Raw genomic sequence first — 21,947 nt, 5'->3', positions numbered from 1 at the left:
GAGAGCCTTAGGGAGCATAGTGTCTCATTACCTGTGATCCTCACAGACAGAGTCTACTGTAGTGACCACGATTTTGACATTCCTGCACATATGCAAGTAAAGATGGAATTTATATAAATGACAACTGTTCAGAGGAGATATCCCATTACGCTCTGATGTTGGATTGTGAAGAACAGTGGAGTTGTGTACTGTTGCTTCAGACCACAATCTAGGCAACATCTGAGTAAATCTCCTCTACACCCCCTCCTGTTTCTACGTCCTTGTAATAAGGTGACCAGAACTGAACACAATGTCCCCAGGTTTTAGAGCTGCAACATTACCTCACAGCTCTTGAACTCAATTCCTCGACTAATAAAGGCCAGGTCACCATACACTTTTTAAAAATTCTTTATTTATCGCACTATGAACCAAATGAACCAATATATTTACAGATGCAGCTCTTTAAATATTCAGTGACATTTTCTCTTTTTTTTCCCCCATCCTTCCCTTCCCCCTTCCCACCCCCTCCAAAAAGAGTAGATATTGGACATATAAAATACAATAAAACAATATCTTTATACAAAATGAATACAAACAAAAAAGATGTATCATCTACTTATTCGCATTAGATCTGATCGTGTTTATCTTCTTATCATTTTAGGTGGTGGTGGTCTGAGGCCTGCTCTTTCTGCCATGTTCCATATATGGTTCCCAGGTTTCCCCAATCATTATAACTTTATTTTTTAAATTATATGTGATTTTTTTTTTCCCCCAATGGAATACACTTAAACTTGGTTATATATTCCATTAATGTTTATAGTCATTTAGTCCAATGTGGCCTTCTTATATCTTTATTTTCACTTCTTTTCTGCCTCTTCACCACCTCCATCCCTTTTTTTCCATTACTATTTTTTAAGTTTTCCTTTTTAATCTCAATATACGACAATGCATTTAAGACATGAAATACCCCAACAATCCTCACAAGCAATAACCTTTTAACCCCAAATGAACCCCCCCCCCCTTCCTTGGGTTGCCCCTTGTCCCTTTCTTGTTAAATTTTTTTATTTTTCACACTATAAACCATATTGACCAAGATACATACAGACATTTTTCTTCTTAAATATATAGTGTCGTTTTCTCCCCATTTTACCCCCCTCCCTCCCTCACTCTCTTCCCCATTTATTTAAAGTTCAATCTATAAGATACTTAAACCCGTTAAACAATGTTGTCACTTAATAAAAATAAACAAGAAATTTTACTGAGTCAGTTCTTTTCGTTGTCTTCTCCTTCTGTCATTTTAGGTGGTGGAAGTCCATGGTAGGATTTCTCTATTGTATTTCATGTATGGCTCCCATATTTGTTCGAATATTGTAATGTTATTTCTTAAATTATATGTTATTTTTTCTAATAGAATACATTTATTCATTTCTATATACCATTGTTGTATTCTCAAGTTGTCTTCTAATTTCCAGGTTGACATAATACATTTTTTTGCTACAGCTAGGGCTATAACAAATCTTTTTTGTGCTCCATCCAAATCGAGTCCAAATTCTTTGTTTCTTATATTACTTAGGGGGAAGATCTCTGGGTTTTTTGGTATATTGCTTTTTGTGATTTTATTTAATATCTGGTTTAGATCTTCCCAAAATTTTTCCACTTTCTCACATGTCCAAATTGCATGAATTGTTCTTCCCGTTTCCTTTTTACAGTGAAAACATCTGTCTGATACTGTTGGGTCCCATTTATTTAACTTTTGAGGTGTGATGTATAGCCTGTGTATCCAGTTATATTGTATCATGCATAACCTCGTGTTTATTGTATTTCTTATAGTTCCGGAGCATAGCTTCTCCCATGTTTCATTCTTTATGTTTAGATCTTGTTCCCATTTTTGTTTAGGTTTACCGTTTGTTTCCTCGTTCTCCTTTTCTTGCAGTTTGATGTACATGTTTGTTACAAACTTTTTAATTATCGTTGAGTCTGTAATCACATATTCAAAATTGCTTCCTTCTGGTAACCTCAGACTGTTTCCCAATTTGTCCTTCAAGTAGGTTTTCAGTTGGTAGTATGCAAACATTGTATCGTGAGTTATATTATATTTATCCTTCATTTGTTCAAAGGATAATAATTTATTTCCCGAAAAACAATTTTCTATTCTTTTGATCCCTTTTCTCTCCCATTCTCTAAAGGAAAGGTTATCTATTGCGAAAGGGATTAACTGATTTTGCGTCAATATTAGTTTTGGTAGTTGGTAATTTGTTTTATTCCTTTCTACATGAATCTTCTTCCAAATGTTGAGCAGATGATGCAATACTGGTGAATTCATATGTTGCACCAATTTTTCATCCCATTTATATAGTATATGTTCAGGTATCTTCTCCCCTATTTTATCTAGTTCTAATCTGGTCCAGTCTGGTTTTTCCCTTGTTTGATAAAAATCTGACAGGTATCTTAATTGTGCGGCTCTATAATAATTCTTAAAGTTTGGTAGTTGTAAGCCCCCTTGTTTGTACCATTCTGTTAATTTATCTAGTGCTATCCTCGGTTTTCCTCCTTTCCATAAGAATTTCCTTATTATTTTCTTTAACTCCTTGAAGAATTTCTCTGTTAGATGTATTAGTAATGACTGAAATAGGTATTGTATCCTTGGGAAAATATTCATTTTAATACAGTTTATCCTTCCTATCAGTGTTAATGGTAAGTCTTTCCAATGCTCTAAGTCGTCTTGTAATTTTTTCATTAATGGATGGTAATTGAGTTTATATAGATGGCCGAGGTTTTTATTTAGTTGTATACCTAGGTATTACGTTGCTTGTGTTTGCCATCTAAATGGCGATTCTTTCTTAAACTTTGTGAAATCCGCATTATTCATTGGCATTGCTTCACTTTTATTTGCGTTGATCTTGTACCCCAATACTTCTCCATATTCCTTCAATTTCCTATGTAATTCTGTTATTGATATTTCTGGTTCTGTTAAGTATATTATAATGTCATCTGCAAATAGACTGATTTTATATTCCTTCTCTTTTATTTTTATCCCTTTTATTTTATTTTCTGTTCTTATTAGTTCTGCTAGTGGTTCTATAGCTAACGCGAACAGTGAGGGAGATAATGGACATCCCTGCCTTGTTGATCTGGTTAAGTTAAATTGTTTTGATATATATCCATTTACTGTCACTTTTGCCAATGGCCCCTTATATAATGCTTTAATCCAATTAATATATTTCTCTGGTAGGCTGAATTTTTGTAGTACTTTGAATAAATAATTCCATTCTACTCTGTCAAAGGCCTTTTCTGCGTCTAAAGCAACTGCTACTGTTGGAGTTTTATTTTCTTCTACTGCGTGAATTAAGTTAATAAATTTACAGATATTGTCTGTTGTTCGTCTTTTTTTAATAAATCCATTTTGGTCTAGATTTACTATTTTTGGTACATAGTCAGCCAATCTGTTTGCTAATAGTTTAGCTATTATCTTATAATCTGTGTTAAGTAAAGATATTGGTCTATATGATGCTGGTGCAAGTGGATCTTTCCCTGTCTTTGGTATTATTGTATTATTGCTGTTTTGTATGAATCTAGTATGCTTTGTGTTTTATCATTCTGGTTGATTACTTCCAGAAGGGGAGGAATTAATAAGTCTTTAAATGTTTTATAGAATTCTATTGGGAATCCATCCTCTCCTTGTGTTTTATTGTTCGGTAGTTTTTTTAATATCTCCTGTAATTCTTCTATTTCAAATGGTTTTATTAATTTATTTTGCTCCTCTGTTTGTAATTTCGGTAGTTCAATTTTAGTTAGAAATTGAGGGGAGTCACATGATGGAGTAGTGGCCGGTGGGGGAACTCCAGCCCTCTCCAGAAAAGTTTAAAAAAGATAGAGAAAAAGCAAAGGCACAAATTTAAAAACCAAAACAAAGTGAAAGTAAAAGTGTGAAGAAAATGGCAGCGAAGAAAGAAAAACCAAAAACAGCGGGAAGAAAAGAAGAAGGAAAGACGTCGAAAGAAGAAGGTGAAGGCCTTACCTGTCCGAAGAGGCCCGCTGCGGAGAAAGAGGACCGCTCCCACAGGTCAGCGGAGGTCCCGGGCTCGGGACTACAAAAATGGCTCACAGAGCCGAGTAAAAGTGCGCAACCGCGCATGCGCATGAACAAAAACACACTGACGGGAGGGGGGAAACAGCTGCGGAGTCGATCTCCACAGCTGAGAGAGACACCTGCAGCACAGCAGCAGGTGCAGAACACAGACAATAACGACAACAAGAAAGAAGAGGGTAAAAAGAAAACAAGGAAACAACAGATGGTCAACCCAGAGGAAGAAGAAGAAGAAGAACAGAAAGAAGTGGAAGAAGAGAAAGGCAAGACAATGGATGTATCTTTTTTTAAAGAATATATGGAATCAGTGAAAGAATGGCAATTACAAGAATTTGATGAGATAAAAAGAAGAATTAAGAATGCAGAAGAAAGAATGAATAAAATGGAAGTGGCCATATCAGAATTGGCAAAAAGAGTGGAAAATATGGAAAAACGAGAAACATTTGTAGATTTGGAAGTAAAAGACTTAAAAGAGAAATTAGAAGAATCTAATAAAAAAGCTAAAGAAGCACAGGAGCTGTTAGCTCAGAAGATAGATATAATAGAAAACTATAATAGAAGAAACAATATAAAGATAGTGGTCCTTAAGGAAGATGAAGAAGGCAAGAATATGAGAGAATTTATAAAAGAGTGGATCCCCAGGGTCCTGGGTAGACCAGAATTACAGGAAGAAATGGAAATAGAGAGGGCACATAGAACTTTAGCCCCGAAACCACAACCGCAGCAAAAACCAAGAAACATTTTAGTAAAATTCTTAAGATATTCAACAAGAGAAAATATATTGGAGAAAGCAATGAAGAAAGTAAGAGAGGACAAAAAGCCACTGGAATATAAAGGTCAAAAAAAAATTTTCTATCCAGACATAAGTTTTGAACTCCTGAAGAAGAGGAAAGAGTTCAATACAGCGAAAACAATCTTATGGAAAAAATGATATAATTTATGTTAAGGTACCCAGCGGTACTTAAAATAACTATTCCAGGGCAACAAAACAGACTATTCTCGGATCCAGAGGAAGCAAGGAAATTTGCAGAACAACTACAAAACAAGCAGAAAGATGAAGACATGTAATAAGAGTAAAAATGACCACGATCTAAATGTTTGTGTGTAAAGGGTGTGTATATATATAGTGTGCATACATGAATGTATCCGTATTTAGAGGAAAATATATAGAGTATAGACAAGAATTAATAAGGGAGGGAAATGGAATAGAGGGAATAAGGAGGGAATTAAAAGAGTGACCTTTGTTACATATGAAAATTGAAATCTTTTCTGGGGGTGGCTGGGTGGGGAGGAGTTACGGTCACTGCAAAATCAGCTGACGTTTGCGAGTGAATTCGTAAATCCAAATGGAGAGGGGAGATGTGGTTGTCCGACAAGGGATAAAGGACAACTCAGGAGGGGGAGGGGAGAATGGGGTTAAAGAAGTTTTAAATAGGAGAATAGGGAAAATGTTTGATGTTTTAGAAATGTTGTCTTATAAAGTGTTCAAAACAAGAAAGCAGAAATGGATAAGAAGGAAAGGTAATGATGGAGAAACGGAAAGGGAAGATAAACAAAGTATAAAATGGCTACGCTGAACTATATGACTTTAAATATTAACGGAATACATAACCAAATTAAAAGGAAGAAATTGCTAAATTTACTGAAAAAAGAAAAAATTGATATAGCATTTGTGCAAGAAACACATTTAACTGAATTGGAGCACAAGAAATTAAAGAGAGATTGGGTAGGACACGTAACAGCAGCGTCGTATAATTCAAAAGCAAGAGGAGTAGCTATATTAATTAGTAAAAATGTGCCAATTAAAATAGAAGAGGAAATAATAGATCCAGCAGGGAGATATGTAATGATAAAATGTCAGATATATTCGGAGTTTTGGAATCTACTCAATGTATATTCACCTAACGAAGAAGATCAAAAGTTTATGCAAGATATTTTTTTGGAGATAGCAGATACGCAAGGGAACATATTAATAGGAGCGGATTTCAACCTGAATTTGGATTCAAATATGGACAAAACTGGGAAAAAAATTAACAGAAAGAACAAAGTAACCAAATTTATAATTAAATCGATGGAAGAAATGCAACTTTTGGATATATGTAGGAAACAACACCCAAAGGAAAAGGAATATTCATATTACTCGGCTAGACATAAAACATACTCAAGAATAGACCTATTTTTGTTATCAGCTCGTATGCAAGATAGAGTAAGAAAAACAGAATATAAAGCTAGAATATTATCGGACCATTAACCCTTAATATTGACAATAAAGTTAGAGGACATCCCTCTAAGAATGTATAGATGGAGATTAAACTCCATGTTACTCAAAAGGCAGGATTTTAGAGAATTCATTGAAGGACAAATTAAAATGTATTTTGAAATAAACACGGAATCAGTGAAAGATAAGTTTATACTATGGGATGCAATGAAAGCATTCATTAGAGGGCAAATAATAAGTTATGTAACCAAGATGAAGAAGGACTATAATCAGGAAACAGAGCAGTTGGAAAGGGAAATAGTAAATATAGAAAAAGAATTAGCAATGAAGGAAGATACAACTAAAAGAAGAGAATTGGCAGATAAAATAATAAAATATGAAACACTACAAACATATAAGGTGGAGAAGAATATAATGAAGACAAAACAGAAATATTATGAACTAGGGGGAAAAAACGCACAAAATTCTAGCATGGCAGCTTAAGACAGAACAAGCTAAGAAAATGGTATTGGCATCAAGGAAAAAAGACAAACAAATCACATATAATCCAAAGGAGATCGAGGAAAACTTTAGAGAATTCTATGAACAATTCTACCAAACTGAAAACGAAGGGAAAGAAGGGAAAATAGATGAATTTCTAACTAAAATTGAACTACCAAAACTACAAATAGAGGAACAAGATAAATTAACAGAACCATTTGAAATAGTAGAAATACAAGAGATAATAAAAAAATTACCAAATAATAAAACACAAGGAGAGGATGGATTCCCAATAGAATTCTATAAAACATTTAAAGATTTATTAATTCCTCCCCTCCTGGAAGTAATCAACCAGATTGATAAAACACAAAGCTTACCAGATTCATGTAAAACAGCAATAATTACAGTAATACTAAAGCAAGGGAAAGATCCACTCGCACCAGCGTCATATAGACCAATATCTTTACTTAACACAGATTATAAGATAATAGCTAAACTATTAGCAAACAGATTAGCAGAGTATGTACCGAAAATGTAAATCTAGACCAAACTGGATTTATTTTAAAAAGACGCAGAACAGACAATATTTGTAAATTTATTAACTTAATTCATGCAGTAGAAGGGAGTAAAGCGCCAACAGTAGCAGTTGGTTTAGATGCAGAGAAGGCCTTTGACAGAGTAGAATGGAATTATTTATTCAAAGTATTGCAAAAATTCAGTTTACCAGAGAAGTATATTAATTGGATTAAAGCATTATATAAGGGACCATTGGCGAAAGTGACAGTAAATGGATATATATCAAAGCAATTTAACTTAAACAGGTCAACACGGCAGGGATGCCCACTATCACCTTTATTGTTCGCGTTAGCTATAGAACTACTAGCAGAATTAATAAGAACAGAAAATAATATAAAAAGGATAAAAATAAAAGACAAGGAATATAAAATCAGTTTATTTGCGGATGATGTTATAGTATACTTAACAGAACCAGAACTATCAATAAAAGAATTATATAAGAAATTGAAGGAATATGGAGAAGTGTCGGGTTACAAGATTAACGTAAATAAAAGTGAAGCAATGCCTATGAATGATGCGGATTTCTCAAAATTTAAGAAGGAATTACCATTCAGATGGCAAATGCAAGCAATAAGATACCAAGGTATACAAATAGTTAAAAATCTCGGCCAACTATATAAACTCAATTATTATCCACTAATGAAAAAATTACAGGACGATTTAGAGCATTGGAATGATTTAACACTAACACTAATAGGAAGGATAAACTGTATTAAAATGAACATTTTTCCAAGGATATTATATATATTTCATTCATTGCCAATACACCTGACAGAGAAATTCTTCAAGGAGTTAAAGAAAATAATAAGGAAATTTTTATGGAAAGGGGGGAATCCGAGGATAGCACTAGATAAATTAACAGAATGGTATAAACAAGGAGGCTTACAACTGCCAAACTTTAAAAATTATTATAGAGCCGCACAATTAAGATACCTATCAGATTTTTATCAAACAAGGGAAAAGGCAGATTGGACTAGATTAGAATTAGATAAAATAGGGGAAAAGATACCTGAACACATATTATATAAATGGGATGAAAAATTGGTACAACATAGAAGTTCTCCAGTATTACATCATCTACTCAATATTTGGAAGAAGATTCATGTAGAAAGAAATAAAACAAATTATCAATTACCAAAACTAATATTGACGCAAATTAAGTTACTCCCTTTTACAATAGATAACCTTTCCTTTAGAGAATGGGAGAAAAAAGGGATCAAAAGAATAGAAAATTGTTTTTCAGGAAATAGATTATTATCCTTTGAACAAATGAAAGATAAATGCAATATAACTCAAGATACAGTGCTGACATATTACCAATTGAGATCCTACTTGAAGGACAAATTAGGAAGCAGTCTGAGTTGACCAGAGGGAAGTAACTTTGAATATGTGATTACAGATACAATGATAATCAAAAGATTTCTAACAAATATGTATATTAAACTGCAAGAAAAGGAGAATGAGGAAACAAATGGTAAAACTAAACAAAAATGGGAACAAGATTTAAATATAAAGATAAAAAAGGAAACATGGGAGAAGTTATGTTCTGGAACGATGAGAAATACAATAAATACGAGGTTACGTATGATACAATATAACTGGATACACAGACTATACATTACACCTCAAAAGTTAAATAAATGGGACCCAACAGTATCTGATAGATGTTTTCGATGTAAAAAAGAAATGGGAACAACAATTCATGCAATCTGGACATGTGAGAAAGTAGAAAAATTTTGGGAAGATCTAAACCAAATATTAAATATAATTACAGAAAACAATATACCAAAGAATCCAGAGATCTTCCTCCTAAGTAACATAAAAAACAAAGAATTTGGAATTGATTTGGATGATGCACAAAAAAGATTTGTTAAGATAGCTCTAGCCGTAGCAAAAAAATGTATTATGTCAACCTGGAAATCGGAAGATAATTTGAAAATACAACAATGGTATATAGAAATGAATAAATGTATTCCATTATAAAAAATAACATATAGTTTAAGAAATAATATTGAAATATTTGAACAAATATGGGAGCTTTACATGAAACATAATAGCAAAAACTTACCGGGGACATTCACTACCTAAATTAACGAAAGGAGAAGGAAATGAAAAGAATTGACTCAGTGGAATTTCTTGTTTACTTTAATTGAATGACAACATTGTTTGACTGGTTTAATGCGTCCTAGATTTTGTACTTTAAATGGACGGGAGGTAGGGAGGGTGGGGTGGGAGGAGGGAGGGGTGGGAGAAAATGGCACTGTATATATTTGAAAAGGAAAAAGTATGTATCATGGTTAATGTGGTTTATGGTGTGAAAAATAAAAAAATTTAAAAAAAAAGAAATTCATCTATTTTGTCTTCTTTCCTTTCGTTTTCTGTTTGATATAATTGCTCGTAGAATTCCCTGAAGTTTTCATTGATTTCCGTTGGATTATATGTAATTTTTTTGTCCTTTTTCCTTAATGCCAATACCATTCTTTTAGTTTGTTCTGTCTTAAGCTGCCACGCTAGAATTTTGTGCGTTTTTTCTCCTAGCTCATAATATTTCTGTTTTGTCTTCATTATGTTCTTCTCCACCTTATATGTTTGTAGTGTTTCATATTTTATTTTTTTAACTGCCAATTCTCTTCTTTTAGTTGTATCTTCCTTTATTGCTAATTCTTTTTCTATATTTGTTATTTCCCTTTCCAACTGCTCTGTTTCCTGATTGTAGTCCTTCTTCATCTTGGTTACATAACTTATTATTTGCCCTCTGATGAACGTTTTCATTGCGTCCCATAGTATAAACTTATCTTTCACTGATTCCGTATTTATTTCAAAGTACATTTTAATTTGTCGTTCAATGAATTCGCTAAAATCCTGTCTTTTAAGTAGCATGGAGTTTAATCTCCATCTATACATTCTTGGTGGGATTTCCTCTAGCTCTATTGCCAATAACAGGGGTGAGTGGTCCGATAATAGTCTAGCTTTAAATTCCGTTTTCATAACTCTCCCTTGAATGTGGGCTGATTACAGGAATAGGTCTATCCTTGAGTATGTTTTATGTCTACCCGAATAGAATGAATATTCCTTTTCCTTAGGGTGTTGTTTCCTCCATATATCCAAAAGTTGCATTTCTTGCATCGATTTAATTATAAATTTGGTTACTTTGTTCTTTCTGTAAGTTTTTTTTCCAATTTTATCCATGTTTGAGTCCAAATTAAGGTTAAAAATCCCCTCCTATTAGTATGTTCCCTTGCGTGTCTGCTATCTTCAAAAAAATATCTTGCATAAATTTTTGATCTTCTTCATTAGGTGAATATACATTGAGTAAATTCCAAAATTCTGAATATATCTGACATTTTATCATTACATATCTCCATGCTGGATCTATTATTTCCTCTTCTATTTTGATTGGTACACTTTTATTGATTAATATAGCTACTCCTCTGGCTTTTGAATTATATGATGCTGCTGTTACGTGTCCTATCCAATCTCTCTTTAATTTCTTGTGTTCCATTTCAGTCAGATGTGTTTCTTGTACGAATGCTATATCAATTTTTTCTTTTTTCAGTAAATTTAACAGTTTCTTCCTTTTGATTTGGTTATGTATTCCATTAATATTTAAAGTCATATAGTTCAACATAGCCATTTCATACTTTGTTTATCTTTCCTTTCTGTTTCCTCATCACCACCTTCCCTTCTTATCCATTTCTGCTTTCTTTTTTTGAACACATTATAAGACAACATTTCTAAAACATAAAATATTTCCACTATTCTCATATCTAAAATTCCTTTAACCCCCAATAGTCCCTCCCCTTTCTGAGTTGCCCTTTGTCCCTTGTCGGGCAACCACATCTCCCTTTCCATTTGGATTTGCGAATCCGCTCGCAAGCATCAACTGATTTCGCAGTGACTGTAATTCTTCCCCTCCCAGCCCCCCCAGGAAAGATTTTAATCTTCATATATAACAAAGGTCACTCTCTTAATTCCCTTCTTACTTCCTTTCTTCCCCTTCTTAGTTCTTACCTATACTCTTACCTATATCTACTTACATACACACATACATATAGTTTGTTGTCATTTTTGTTCTTGTTACATCTCTTCATCGCTCTGTCTGTTTTGTAGTTGTTCTGCAAATTTTCGTGCTTCCTCCGGATCCGAGAATAGTTTGTTTTGCTGCCCCGGAATAACTAATTTAAGTACCGCTGGGTATTTTAACATAAATTTATAGCCTTTTTTACATAGGGTCGTTTTTGCTGCATTGAACTCCTTCCTCTTCTTCAGGAGTTCAAAACTTATATCTGGATAGAAAAAAATTTTTTGACCCTTGTATTCCAGTGGTTTTTTGTCTTCTCTTATTTTCCTCATTGCTTTCTCCAATATATTTTTTCTTGTTGTATATCTTAGGAATTTTACTAGAATGGATCTTGGTTTTTGTTGTGGTTGTGGTTTAGGGACTAATGTTCTGTGTGCCCTTTCTATTTCCATTTCTTCCTGTAATTCTGATCTTCCTAGGACCTTGGGATCCATTCTTTTATAAATTCTTCCATATTTTTGCCTTCTTCATCTTCTTTAAGGCCCACTATCTTTATATTGTTTCTTCTATTATAATTTTCCATTATATCTATCTTCAGAGCTAACAGCTCCTGTGTTTCTTTAACTTTTTTATCAGATTCTTCTAATTTATTTTTTAAGTCATCTACTTCCATTTCTATGGCTGTTTCTCGTTCTTCCACCTTGTCTACTCTTTTTCCTATATCTGTCATGATCATCTCTAATCTATTCACTTTTTCTTCTGTACTTTTTATTCTTCTTTTTATTTCACTGAATTCTTGTGACTGCCATTCTTTTACTGTTTCCATATATTATTTAAAAAAATATATATCCATGTACTTGCCCTTCCCTTCATCTTCCATTTCTCTGTGTTCTTCCTCCTCTTCTTCTGAGTCCACTCCAGGATCTGTGTCCTTTACCTCTGTCTCTTCTGGTTTTCTTGTTGGGTTGTTTGTTTTATTTTGTTGGGTATTTTTGGTCTTCTTATTCTTATTAGAAGTATCTTGGTGTTGGGCTTCTTCCTCTGGGTTGGTCATCTGTTGTTTCTTTGATTTCTTATTTTTATTCTCTTCCTTCATGTTCTCATTATTTTCTATGTATTCCTCTTGCTGTTGTGTTGTAGTTGCCTGTTTCAGCTGTGGAGATGTACTCCTCAGCTGGTCCCCCCTCCCGTCAGTGTTATTTTTGCCTTGCGTATCGCGCATGCGCGAGGATTCGCGCATGCACGGTTGCGCACTTTTGTTTGCCTCTGTGAGCCATTTTTGTAGTCCCGAGTTCGGGGCTTCTACTGACCTCAGGGAGCGGGCTTCTCTCTCCACGGCAGGCCTCCTCGTACAGGTAAGGCCTTCACCTTCTTCTTCCGACGTCTTTCCTTCCTTTCTTCCCGTTGTTTTTGGTTTTTCTTTCTTCGCTGCCATTTTCTCCACACTTTTACTTTCACTTTGTTATGGTTTTTATGTTTGTGCCTTTGTTTTTTCTCTATCTTTTTTTAACTTTTCTGGAGAGGGCTGGAGTTCCCCTACCGGCCACTACTCCATCACGTGACTCCTCCCGGTTGCCCCTTGTCCCTTGAGGGCAACCACAACTCCCCTTTTCATTCAGTTTGCGAACTTAATCACAAGCATCAACCAATTTCGCAGTGACCCTTATTCTCCCCCCCAGCCCCCCCCCGAGAACACTAATTTCCTCTACATATAACAAAGCTCTCTCTCTTTTTTCCCCTTCTTCCCCTTCTCTTATCCATCTTTATATATACATTGTCTTTACTTTATATTTATTACATATTTTTGTATATTTTCTTGCCAGTCATCCTTCGTATCACTCCTACTCTCTTCTCCTGTCCTGCAAATGTTCAGCTAATTCTTGGGCTTTCTTTGGGTCCAAGAACAGTCTATTCCGTTCCCCAGGAATGAATACTTTGGATCTCTTAATATTGTTTTCTAAATCAGTTAGTAGAAGAACCGACTCGGGATGGTGTAATACTGGATCTCCTGTTAGGGAATGAGCTAGGTCAGGTAGCGGACATTAATGTTGGAGAACCAATTGGGTCTAGTGACCATAATTCTGTTAGTTTTAGGGTAGTTTTAAGGAAGAGCAAGTAGAGGCCTAAAGTTGAGGTTCTGGATTGGAAAAGAGCAAATTTCGTAGGAATAAGAAGGGATTTGGGGAGTATTGAGTGGGACAGGATATTTTCAGGTAAGGATGTTAATGAAAAATGGAGGATATTCAAAAAATAAATTTTGAGGGTACAGAGTAGTTATGTCCCAGTCTGGATCAAAGGAAAGGTTGGAAGTCATAGGGAGGCTTGGTTTTCGAGGAATATTGGAAATTTGGTTAGGAGAAAAAGGGAGGTGTACAAGAGGTATAAAGAGCAGGGAGCTGAGAAGTTGAAGGAGGACTACAAGGAGTGTAGAAGGAGTCTTAAGAAAGAAATTAGAAAGGCGAAAAAAAGGCATGAAGAGGCTTTGGCTGACAGAGTAGAAATAAATCCAAAGGGTTTCTATAAGTACATTAAAAGTAAAAGATTAGTGAGAGATAAAATTGGACCCCTTGTAGATAGTGAGGGTAGGCTGAGTGAGAAGTCTGAGGAAATGGGGGAAATTTTAAATGATTTCTTTGCCTCAGTATTCACTCGGGAAACAAATGTTGAACCAGTTGAAGTAAAAAAAAATAGTGGGGAGGTCATGAAGCATATAAGGATAACCGAGGAGGTAGTGATGGCTGTGTTAAAAAAGATAAAGTGGATAAATCTCCCAGACCGGACAAAATATTCCCTAGGACACTCAGGGAGGCTAGTGGACAGTTAGTGGGGCCATTAACAGAGATATTTAGGATGTCACTGGCCACGGGGGTGGTACCAAAGGATTGGAGGGTGGCGCATGTGGTTCCTCTGTTTAAGAAAAGGTCCAAATGCAAACCTGGGAATTATAGGCCTGTAAGTCTGACGTCTGTGGTGGGCAAGTTGATGGAAAGTGTTCTGAGGGATGCTATTTATAAATTTTTGGAGGTACAAGGATTGATAGGGAGTAATCAGCATGGTTTTGTCAGGGGTAGATCATGCTTGACAAACCTGATTGAGTTCTTCGAGGGGATTTCAAAAAAGGTTGATGAAGGGAAAGCTGTGGATGTTGTCTATTTGGACTTTAGTAAAGCTTTTGACAAAGTTCCCCACAGGAGGTTAGGAAAAAAGGTGGAGGCATTAGGTAATAATAAGGAGGTAGTGAAATGGATTCAGCAGTGGTTGGATGGAAGGTGTCAGAGAGTAGTGGTAGAAAATTGTTTGTCCAATTGGAGGCCGGTGACTAGTGGAGTTCCTCAGGGTTCGGTCCTGGGTCCACTATTATTTGTTATATATATTAACGATCTGGATGTAGGGGTAGAAAATTGGATAAGCAAGTTTGCGGGTGACACAAAGATTGGTGGTGTTGTGGACAGTGAGGTAGATTACCGTAGATTAAAAGGTGATTTAGGAAGGCTGGAGGTGTGGGCTGAGAAATGGCTGATGGAATTTAATACAGATAAATGTGAGGTGCTGCATTTTGGAAAGCCAAATTTAAATAGGTCATATACATTGAATGGTAGACAATTGAGGAGTGCAGAGCAACAAAGGGATTTAGGAGTTATGGTAAATAGTACCCTCAAGGCTGATACTCTGGTAGATGGTGTGAAGAAGGCATTTGGAATGTTGGCCTTCATAAATCGGAGTATTGAATTCAAGAGTAGGGAGGTTATGATGAAATTGTACAAGGCATTGGTGAGGCCAAATTTGGAGTACTGTGTACAGTTTTGGACACCAAATTATAGGAAAGATATAAACAAAATAGAGAGAGTGCAGAGAAGGTTCACGAGAATGTTGACAGGATTTCAGGGTCTGAGTTACAGGGAAAGGTTGTGCAGACTGGGGCTTTTTTCTCTGGAGCGTAGAAGATTGAGAGGGGACTTGATAGAGGTGTTTAAGATTTTAAAAGGGACAGAGTAAATGTGGATAGGCTTTTTCAATTAAGAAAGGGGGAGATTCAAACTAGAGGACATGGTTTAAGATTGAAGGGGGAAAATTATAAGGGGAACATGAGGGGAAATTTCTTTACGCAGAGGGTGGTAGGGATGTGGAATGAGCTTCCGGCAGACGTGATCGAGGCGGGATCATTGGTTACATTTAAGGAAAGACTGGATCGTTACATGGATAGGAGGGGACTAGAGGGGTATGGACCGGGTGCTTGTCAGTGGGACTAGGAGGGTGGGGATTTGCTACGGCATGGACTAGTAGGGCCGAACTGGCCTGTTCTGTGCTGTAAGTGGTTATATGGTTATAAAGTTATAGTCTTTCTTCCATAAGATTGTTTTTGCCGTGTTGAATTCCTTCCTCTTCTTTAAAAGTTCGAAGCTTATGTCCAGGTAAAAAAAAAAAAAATTTGTCTCTTATATTCCAACGGCTTATTGTCTTCTCTCACCTTCTTTCTCCAGTATATTTTCTCTTGTCGTATGTCTTAGAAATTTTACCGATTATGGCTCTCGGTTTTTGATGTGATGGTGGTTTCGGTACTAGCGCTCTATGCACTCTTTTGATTTCTATTTCTTCCTTTGAGCCTGTCATTCCCAGCATCTTTGGGATCTATCCTTTTATAAATTCCTTCATATCTGACCCTTCTTTGCCTTCTTTCAGGCCCACTATTTTTATGTTGTTTCGCCTACTGTAGTTTTCCAATACGTCAATTTTTTGTGACAATAAATCTTGTCTCTTTAATTTTTTTTCGCTCTCTTCCAACTTCCCTCTTAAATCATTTATCTCCATTTCTACAGCAGCTTCTCATTCCTCTGCATTTTCTACTCTTTTCCCTATTCCAGTCATGACCAACTCTAAGCTTTGCATTCTGTCTTCAGCTCTTTTCATTTCTCTTTTGATTGAACTAAATTCTAATGATAGCCATTCTTTTAATGACCTAATTTGTTCTTCAAAAAAGGCTTTATCTAAATTTTGTCCTTCTATTTTACCTTCTTCTTTCCTTTGAAATTCTAGGACTTCTTCCTCCTCTTCTTCTGTGTCTGTAGATTTTAATTATCTTTAAACATGAAAATAGAATCAAATTTTAATTTATCTCTATTAATATAACTAACCCAACTTAACCCAATTCTAATTCTAAGTGCACATATATGTAATGTGTGTGTAGATTTAAGAAAAGTTCTTTGGTTCACAGTTCAATCTCGCGTCTCATTCTTCCAAGTTCACTGGTTGCAGGCAATTCTTATACTGTGCTCAGAATTTAACATGTATATAGTTCACTAGGCTTTGATGCTCAAAAGATAAATATTTCCCACTCGGGAAAGTTCTTTGTAGGTTTGCAGAAAGAGATTTGTTGTTCCAGGATTTCCACAACTGAGGTACCACCATTGGTCACATCAATGTCTTACTGATGAAACTTCCAGATGGTAACCTTTTTCTTTCAGGCTACAACAGAGTTCCTTTCTGTTCCACTTATTCCAAGAGACCCATCAAACAGATAGCACTTCCAGCCATCCGTCTCTCTGGAGTTTCTGTTTCAGTTCCAACCAGATTCTCCTGCTTGTTTCAGTTTTAACTGTCTCTCTCTATCTCAGATTCCAACTGCCAGCCACATGTCCTTCTCTTTCTCTCACTTTCAAAAACCCCCTCCTTCTCCAGCAAACAATAGGAATTAGTCTCCTGCTCCCATCTGTTGTTTTTAGGTAAACAAGAACCCAGAAGTAACCTTTAAGTGAGCACTTTGCAGAAAGGTCAGAAGTCTTGTAAAATTGTTCAACACAGACAACCTGTCTCCAGTCCATTCATTTTGTGATATCATTTTAATTAACTCCTACTTGTAAAAAGCATAACATTCTCTGTAGTTTCTGTAAAGTCACTGAATATGAATTCTTCAGTATTTCAAATAAGACCTGTTTTAAAATGTGTGTATGTACGTAACCTACTCTAATTTTACCAATTTATCTCCCAAAAACATCTGCAAATACTACACCACAACAGGCTGAATAGCCTACTTCTGTACTTTATTGTCTCTGTCCAATTCTATATCCTGGCAATATCCTGTTGTAACCTACAACAACCTTCTTCTCTATCCACAACACTTCCAATCATGTCATGTGCAAACTTATTAACCCACCCCTCTACTTCTGTGTTATTTTACAATGTAGACAAGATTGAAGTTGATAAATCAGTCTAAAAGTGGATTTCACACAGTAAGAACATGCAATGCAGTTCTAATTGTATTTCAGATTCAATGTCTCTATAAATCTGTTGTTTATTCACTGGCCTTCATCAAAATGCTCTTTTGGCAGCTTTCTGGAAATTTACAATGAGCGTGTTCGTGATCTTCTGAAACGCTGTGAAGGAAGCAAACCTTATACCCTTCGTGTGCGTGAACACCCAGAGAAAGGTCCCTATGTACAAGGTAATTTCACACAGTTTATTCAATTTGCTTTTGACTTTGGCACCTTGTGATAACTCTTCCTGTTTCCATCTTTGTTGTTGTACCAAATCTGCACCATTAACTGACTATCCTCAGCTAGAGTATTGTGTCTTGGTTCCCATATACTGAAGAAGTTGTCATTCTTACAAGAGTCCAGAAGGCATTCCAGATTCCAAAGTACATTGGAATGGTATCAGAGATAAAATACTTCATCTAAAAAGATTTGGATTGTTTTTATTTGTTAAGACTACATGAAAATCTAATGGTGATTAAACTATAAGGTTTAATGTTGTAAAGAGATTTAGTTAGTGGTTAGCATGTTAAAGGACACATCCTGCCCTGGACTCATACTTTTTATTTCCCACCCCACCCTTCAAATTCAGGCAGAAGATACACAAGTTTAAAAAGGACCACTGACAGATTCAAGGACAGTTTATTCCTGCAATTATCAGGCTCTTGAATTGACCTTGTTATATTCATAAACTTTAATACTTTCTCCTTAACATTATGTTGTTGTATAGTCTTCTGTTACTCTGCACCCTGCTCTTTCATTTTAACACTATCCCTTACACCTTTGTTTTTATTCTTGCATTACCTGCTGTAAAATGTATAGATTGACTGCCTGGATAGCACATGAAACAATATATTTTTCATTGTATTTTGGTATTGTGACAATAAACAATTAATTTCAAATTGGTTGTGCAACCAGAAGATACAATTATAACCGCTCTTAAAGGTCAAATTGTCGGGAATAAACTGGCTGTTGTTTCTTCAGTGTAATCCTGGATGCATTGTGGTATGTGTCTGCAAAATCTGTCAATAGGAAAAAGGTAGGAAGAATTGTTTATTGTTAAGAGAAATGGCAATGCCTTCAGAGAAACCAAGACAATAAAGCATTACATAAGACACTTTGGAAAGAGTCATATGTTTACATCTGTTATTTGTTAGTAGTGGCCAGCTGTCCATGCTACTACGAAATACAAAGTCAGTACTTGTCTGTTGGGGATCTCTCAAAAGGATCTTGTGGGTGAGGGGGGGGGGTGTCCTCCATTTTTATCAGGGCTATCTTTTGATCACTTCCACGATGTGATGGGTCTGCACAGTTGAGTGAAACACAAAAGTTTGGAGGAGCTCTGCCGGTTTTTCAGTGTTTATATATTGCTGATGTTTAGGCCCTGAGGCCTTGACCAGTTGAATTCCTCCAGCATTTCTATGTGATTTTACTGCACAAGTCTGAGTTGCAAAGCAGATACAAAGAACTTTGACTTTAAGAAACCTTCAAAGGCATAGAGAAAATAATAAAACTGTGAAAACTATTAAAAGACTTTTAAATTAAAATATTTATATATACTTAAAGCATTAAATACCAAAAATGCATGCAGTAAAGCAAAATCAATTAAGGAATGTAATTAAGCAGCCCTTCGGAGTTATTTTCCTTCATTCAGATTAATGGAGTTCTTTTATTGCACCAGGTCTAACATCAATTTATATGCTGGTTAAATGAGGCAACAGTACACAACTCCACTGTTCTTCATAATCCAACATCAGAGTGTAATGGGATATCTCCTCTGAACAGTTGTCGTTTATATAAATTCCATCTTTACTTGCATATGTGCAGGAATGTCAAAATTGCTGGCAATAAAGTGGAGAAATACTGGCAGATGCACATGGTCTGTGTATTGTATTGAAGGGGTTGTGGGGTGCAGCAGAAAATAAGCTCCAAGACTTGGATCACAATAACCAATGATCTTTATTAAATCAACCTACAGAACAGTGTAACAACTTACCCGCTACTCACCCTCATGCAAGCACTCGCGCAAACTTGCACCCAAACTGTGGGACCTGCCGAGGAAAGAAGGGGCTCAGGATGCAAGAGAGGATGATTCCCTGAGGGAATATGCTTCCCACGGGGATTTTGCAGTCTTCCACTCTGGGGAATACGGAAAACTGTGGCTCTGCTCCGGTATCTTTGTACACCGAGATACCATGGCTAACCTTAGGGAGCACAGTGAACCTCACGGACGGAGTCTACTGTAGCTACCACGATCTGGGCAGGGAATAGAAGGATCACCACGTGGAGGAGAGGAAGCGAGCAAGAAAAAGCCTGCTCAAACTTAAATATGCCCCGGTGCTGAGCTGGGGTCAATGATGACACTTGAATTTCCTGTTCTGCAGAGCAGGGGCCAATGACTGGGGCTAGCCAGTGGCAATGCCCAGTCAGGCTTGTGGGTGGGTGTGCACCTGATTGGTTGGTTGCGGGTCACCAGAGCGTGGCTTTTGGTAAAAGAGATAGCTGATTGGCCAGTGGTACAGTCTGGTTGGCATTTCCTTCCAGGTTCTAACCCAGTGGGGGACATAATTATGGCCAGAGGGATCTAGAGAACAAAAACCAAGAAGTGAATGTTAAATCTATTATTGAGTATTGTTGAATATAGTTGCTTCATTTACCCAGCATTATTGATGTCAAGGGTCTGTTTGACGTGAAAAGAGATTCACTAAGATAAGTTCAGAGATGTCGCATGAGTTAAACAAGAGTCTCTTGAAGCTGGAACTCTTTTCCTGGAGACAAAAAAAAAGTTGTGATTTGATGTAGAAGATTAAAATGGTGAAGTCACCATGCAGGCAAACTTGGCCTATGGTTTTTTTTTTATCACAGTGTATCATTCGCTGCTTTCTACAAATGTACTTCTCATTCCCTCCTATTGGGAACCCCATGTGTCCTGTTGGATTCATTTCAGCTTTGTGTGCAGAAAGACACAGAGCAGCCCTTCATGAATTTTCTTTAACTTTTTCCATGGTGTTTTGATTTTGGGAACAGCAATTCCAAATGTTACTTGTGCATAACTATCTTTTCTATTTGGTTATGCTCAGGTTCATTAGTGATAATGTGAATATTTCAGACATGATTTATCTTTTGAATTGTTGATGATTTGATATTATTTACATTTTTGCTGTTTATAGTTTCTTGTACCTTATCAAAAACTATCCAACAAATATTAATATTCCATGATTTTTAATGATTCACTAATTTGAAATTTCACTGCTTTTGGCCAAATGTAACGACTTGTCCTATGAGGCATGAGTTGAGATATATCCATTAAGTTGAACAGTTTATAGAGCAGTCCTCATAATCTTTAGTCTGTTGGTCTGCACTACTTCCCCTCCCATTCTTACCCCCGCTGTTAATTCAGATGCTTGACTTTTTGCACTCACACCTAGAGGTAATATGTCCTATGGACGCTGCGAAACTGGCTGAGTTCCTCCAGCATTTCTGTGTTTTGACTACAATCACAGACTTTTGTGTTCTGTTTATTAAAAACAAGTCAATTCTATAAGAATGTCTCATGGTATATAACAGTATCCATGCTTTATTTGGGGACGTAACATTAAATTCCTGGCTATTGGGCAGTTTATGATCTTGACTTCAAGTAGATCAACTTTGTGCTATGAGGTAATCTTTTAATTCTTTGGAAATACAGTACCTCCTTAATATCTAAGCTGATGATTTCCATAAGGCCAGCTTTTGAACCATTGGAGCCAGTGCAGCATTAAAAAAATCTCCTCTAAGAACCAGCTGCAGTCCTTTAAGGGAATTGATTTCAAATGTTTTGGCAACCAACCAGCATCGAGGCCATATTCCCGCTGCGTGTTGAGACTGTGCAAGGAGCTGAGAGCATTAACTAAACAAACCCAAGCTGGGTATCCCAGGCAGGCAGCTGGTACGAGTTGTGGGTCTGCTGACATGTTGTGGTGTTGTGAAGATTAGATATCGAGAAGTGCACCTTTTGTAGCACAACCCTACCCCTTAGAAAAACTGTGCTGAGCCAGCATATTTCTCAACCTACAATAAGCAGTATCCTCTTAATCTTAAATAGTGAGCCTGCCATGGAAACTTGCAGTGGAATGCTCTTATACAACTATTTATCAAAATTAATATTGAAATCAAATGTTAATGTTCCTATTCTTTTATAACATTCCATCTCCACCACCTTGATTTTAAATTCCATTATTTTTGGCAATATGTTCTTTTCTTTGACTTGACAAGCTGATGCAATTGCACAGACTTTGTTATCCTGCCAACCATTCTCAGCAGAGTCTGATTTCTGGAAGAGACCACTCTCACAGCTGT

General features: G+C 36.1%; 1 protein-coding gene across 2 annotated transcripts in view; it reads left to right on the top strand.

Annotated features, from left to right (window-relative positions):
* The window catches only part of LOC138753853 (stAR-related lipid transfer protein 9-like), a 299,188-nt gene that overhangs the window by 126,276 nt on the left and 150,965 nt on the right, over nucleotides 1-21,947 (top strand). For both annotated transcript variants that reach the window (XM_069917341.1, XM_069917340.1), the window contains exon 7: nucleotides 17,688-17,800. In XM_069917341.1, coding sequence (XP_069773442.1) covers nucleotides 17,688-17,800 — 113 coding nt within the window. The remainder of the gene's footprint in view (nucleotides 1-17,687; nucleotides 17,801-21,947) is intronic.

The sequence above is a fragment of the Narcine bancroftii genome, chromosome 2 (genome assembly GCF_036971445.1).
Source record: "Narcine bancroftii isolate sNarBan1 chromosome 2, sNarBan1.hap1, whole genome shotgun sequence".
NCBI classification, from domain to species: domain Eukaryota; kingdom Metazoa; phylum Chordata; class Chondrichthyes; order Torpediniformes; family Narcinidae; genus Narcine; species Narcine bancroftii.
The sequence above is the reverse complement of the archived record's forward strand: the minus strand, read 5'-3'. Positions and strand labels throughout refer to the sequence as shown.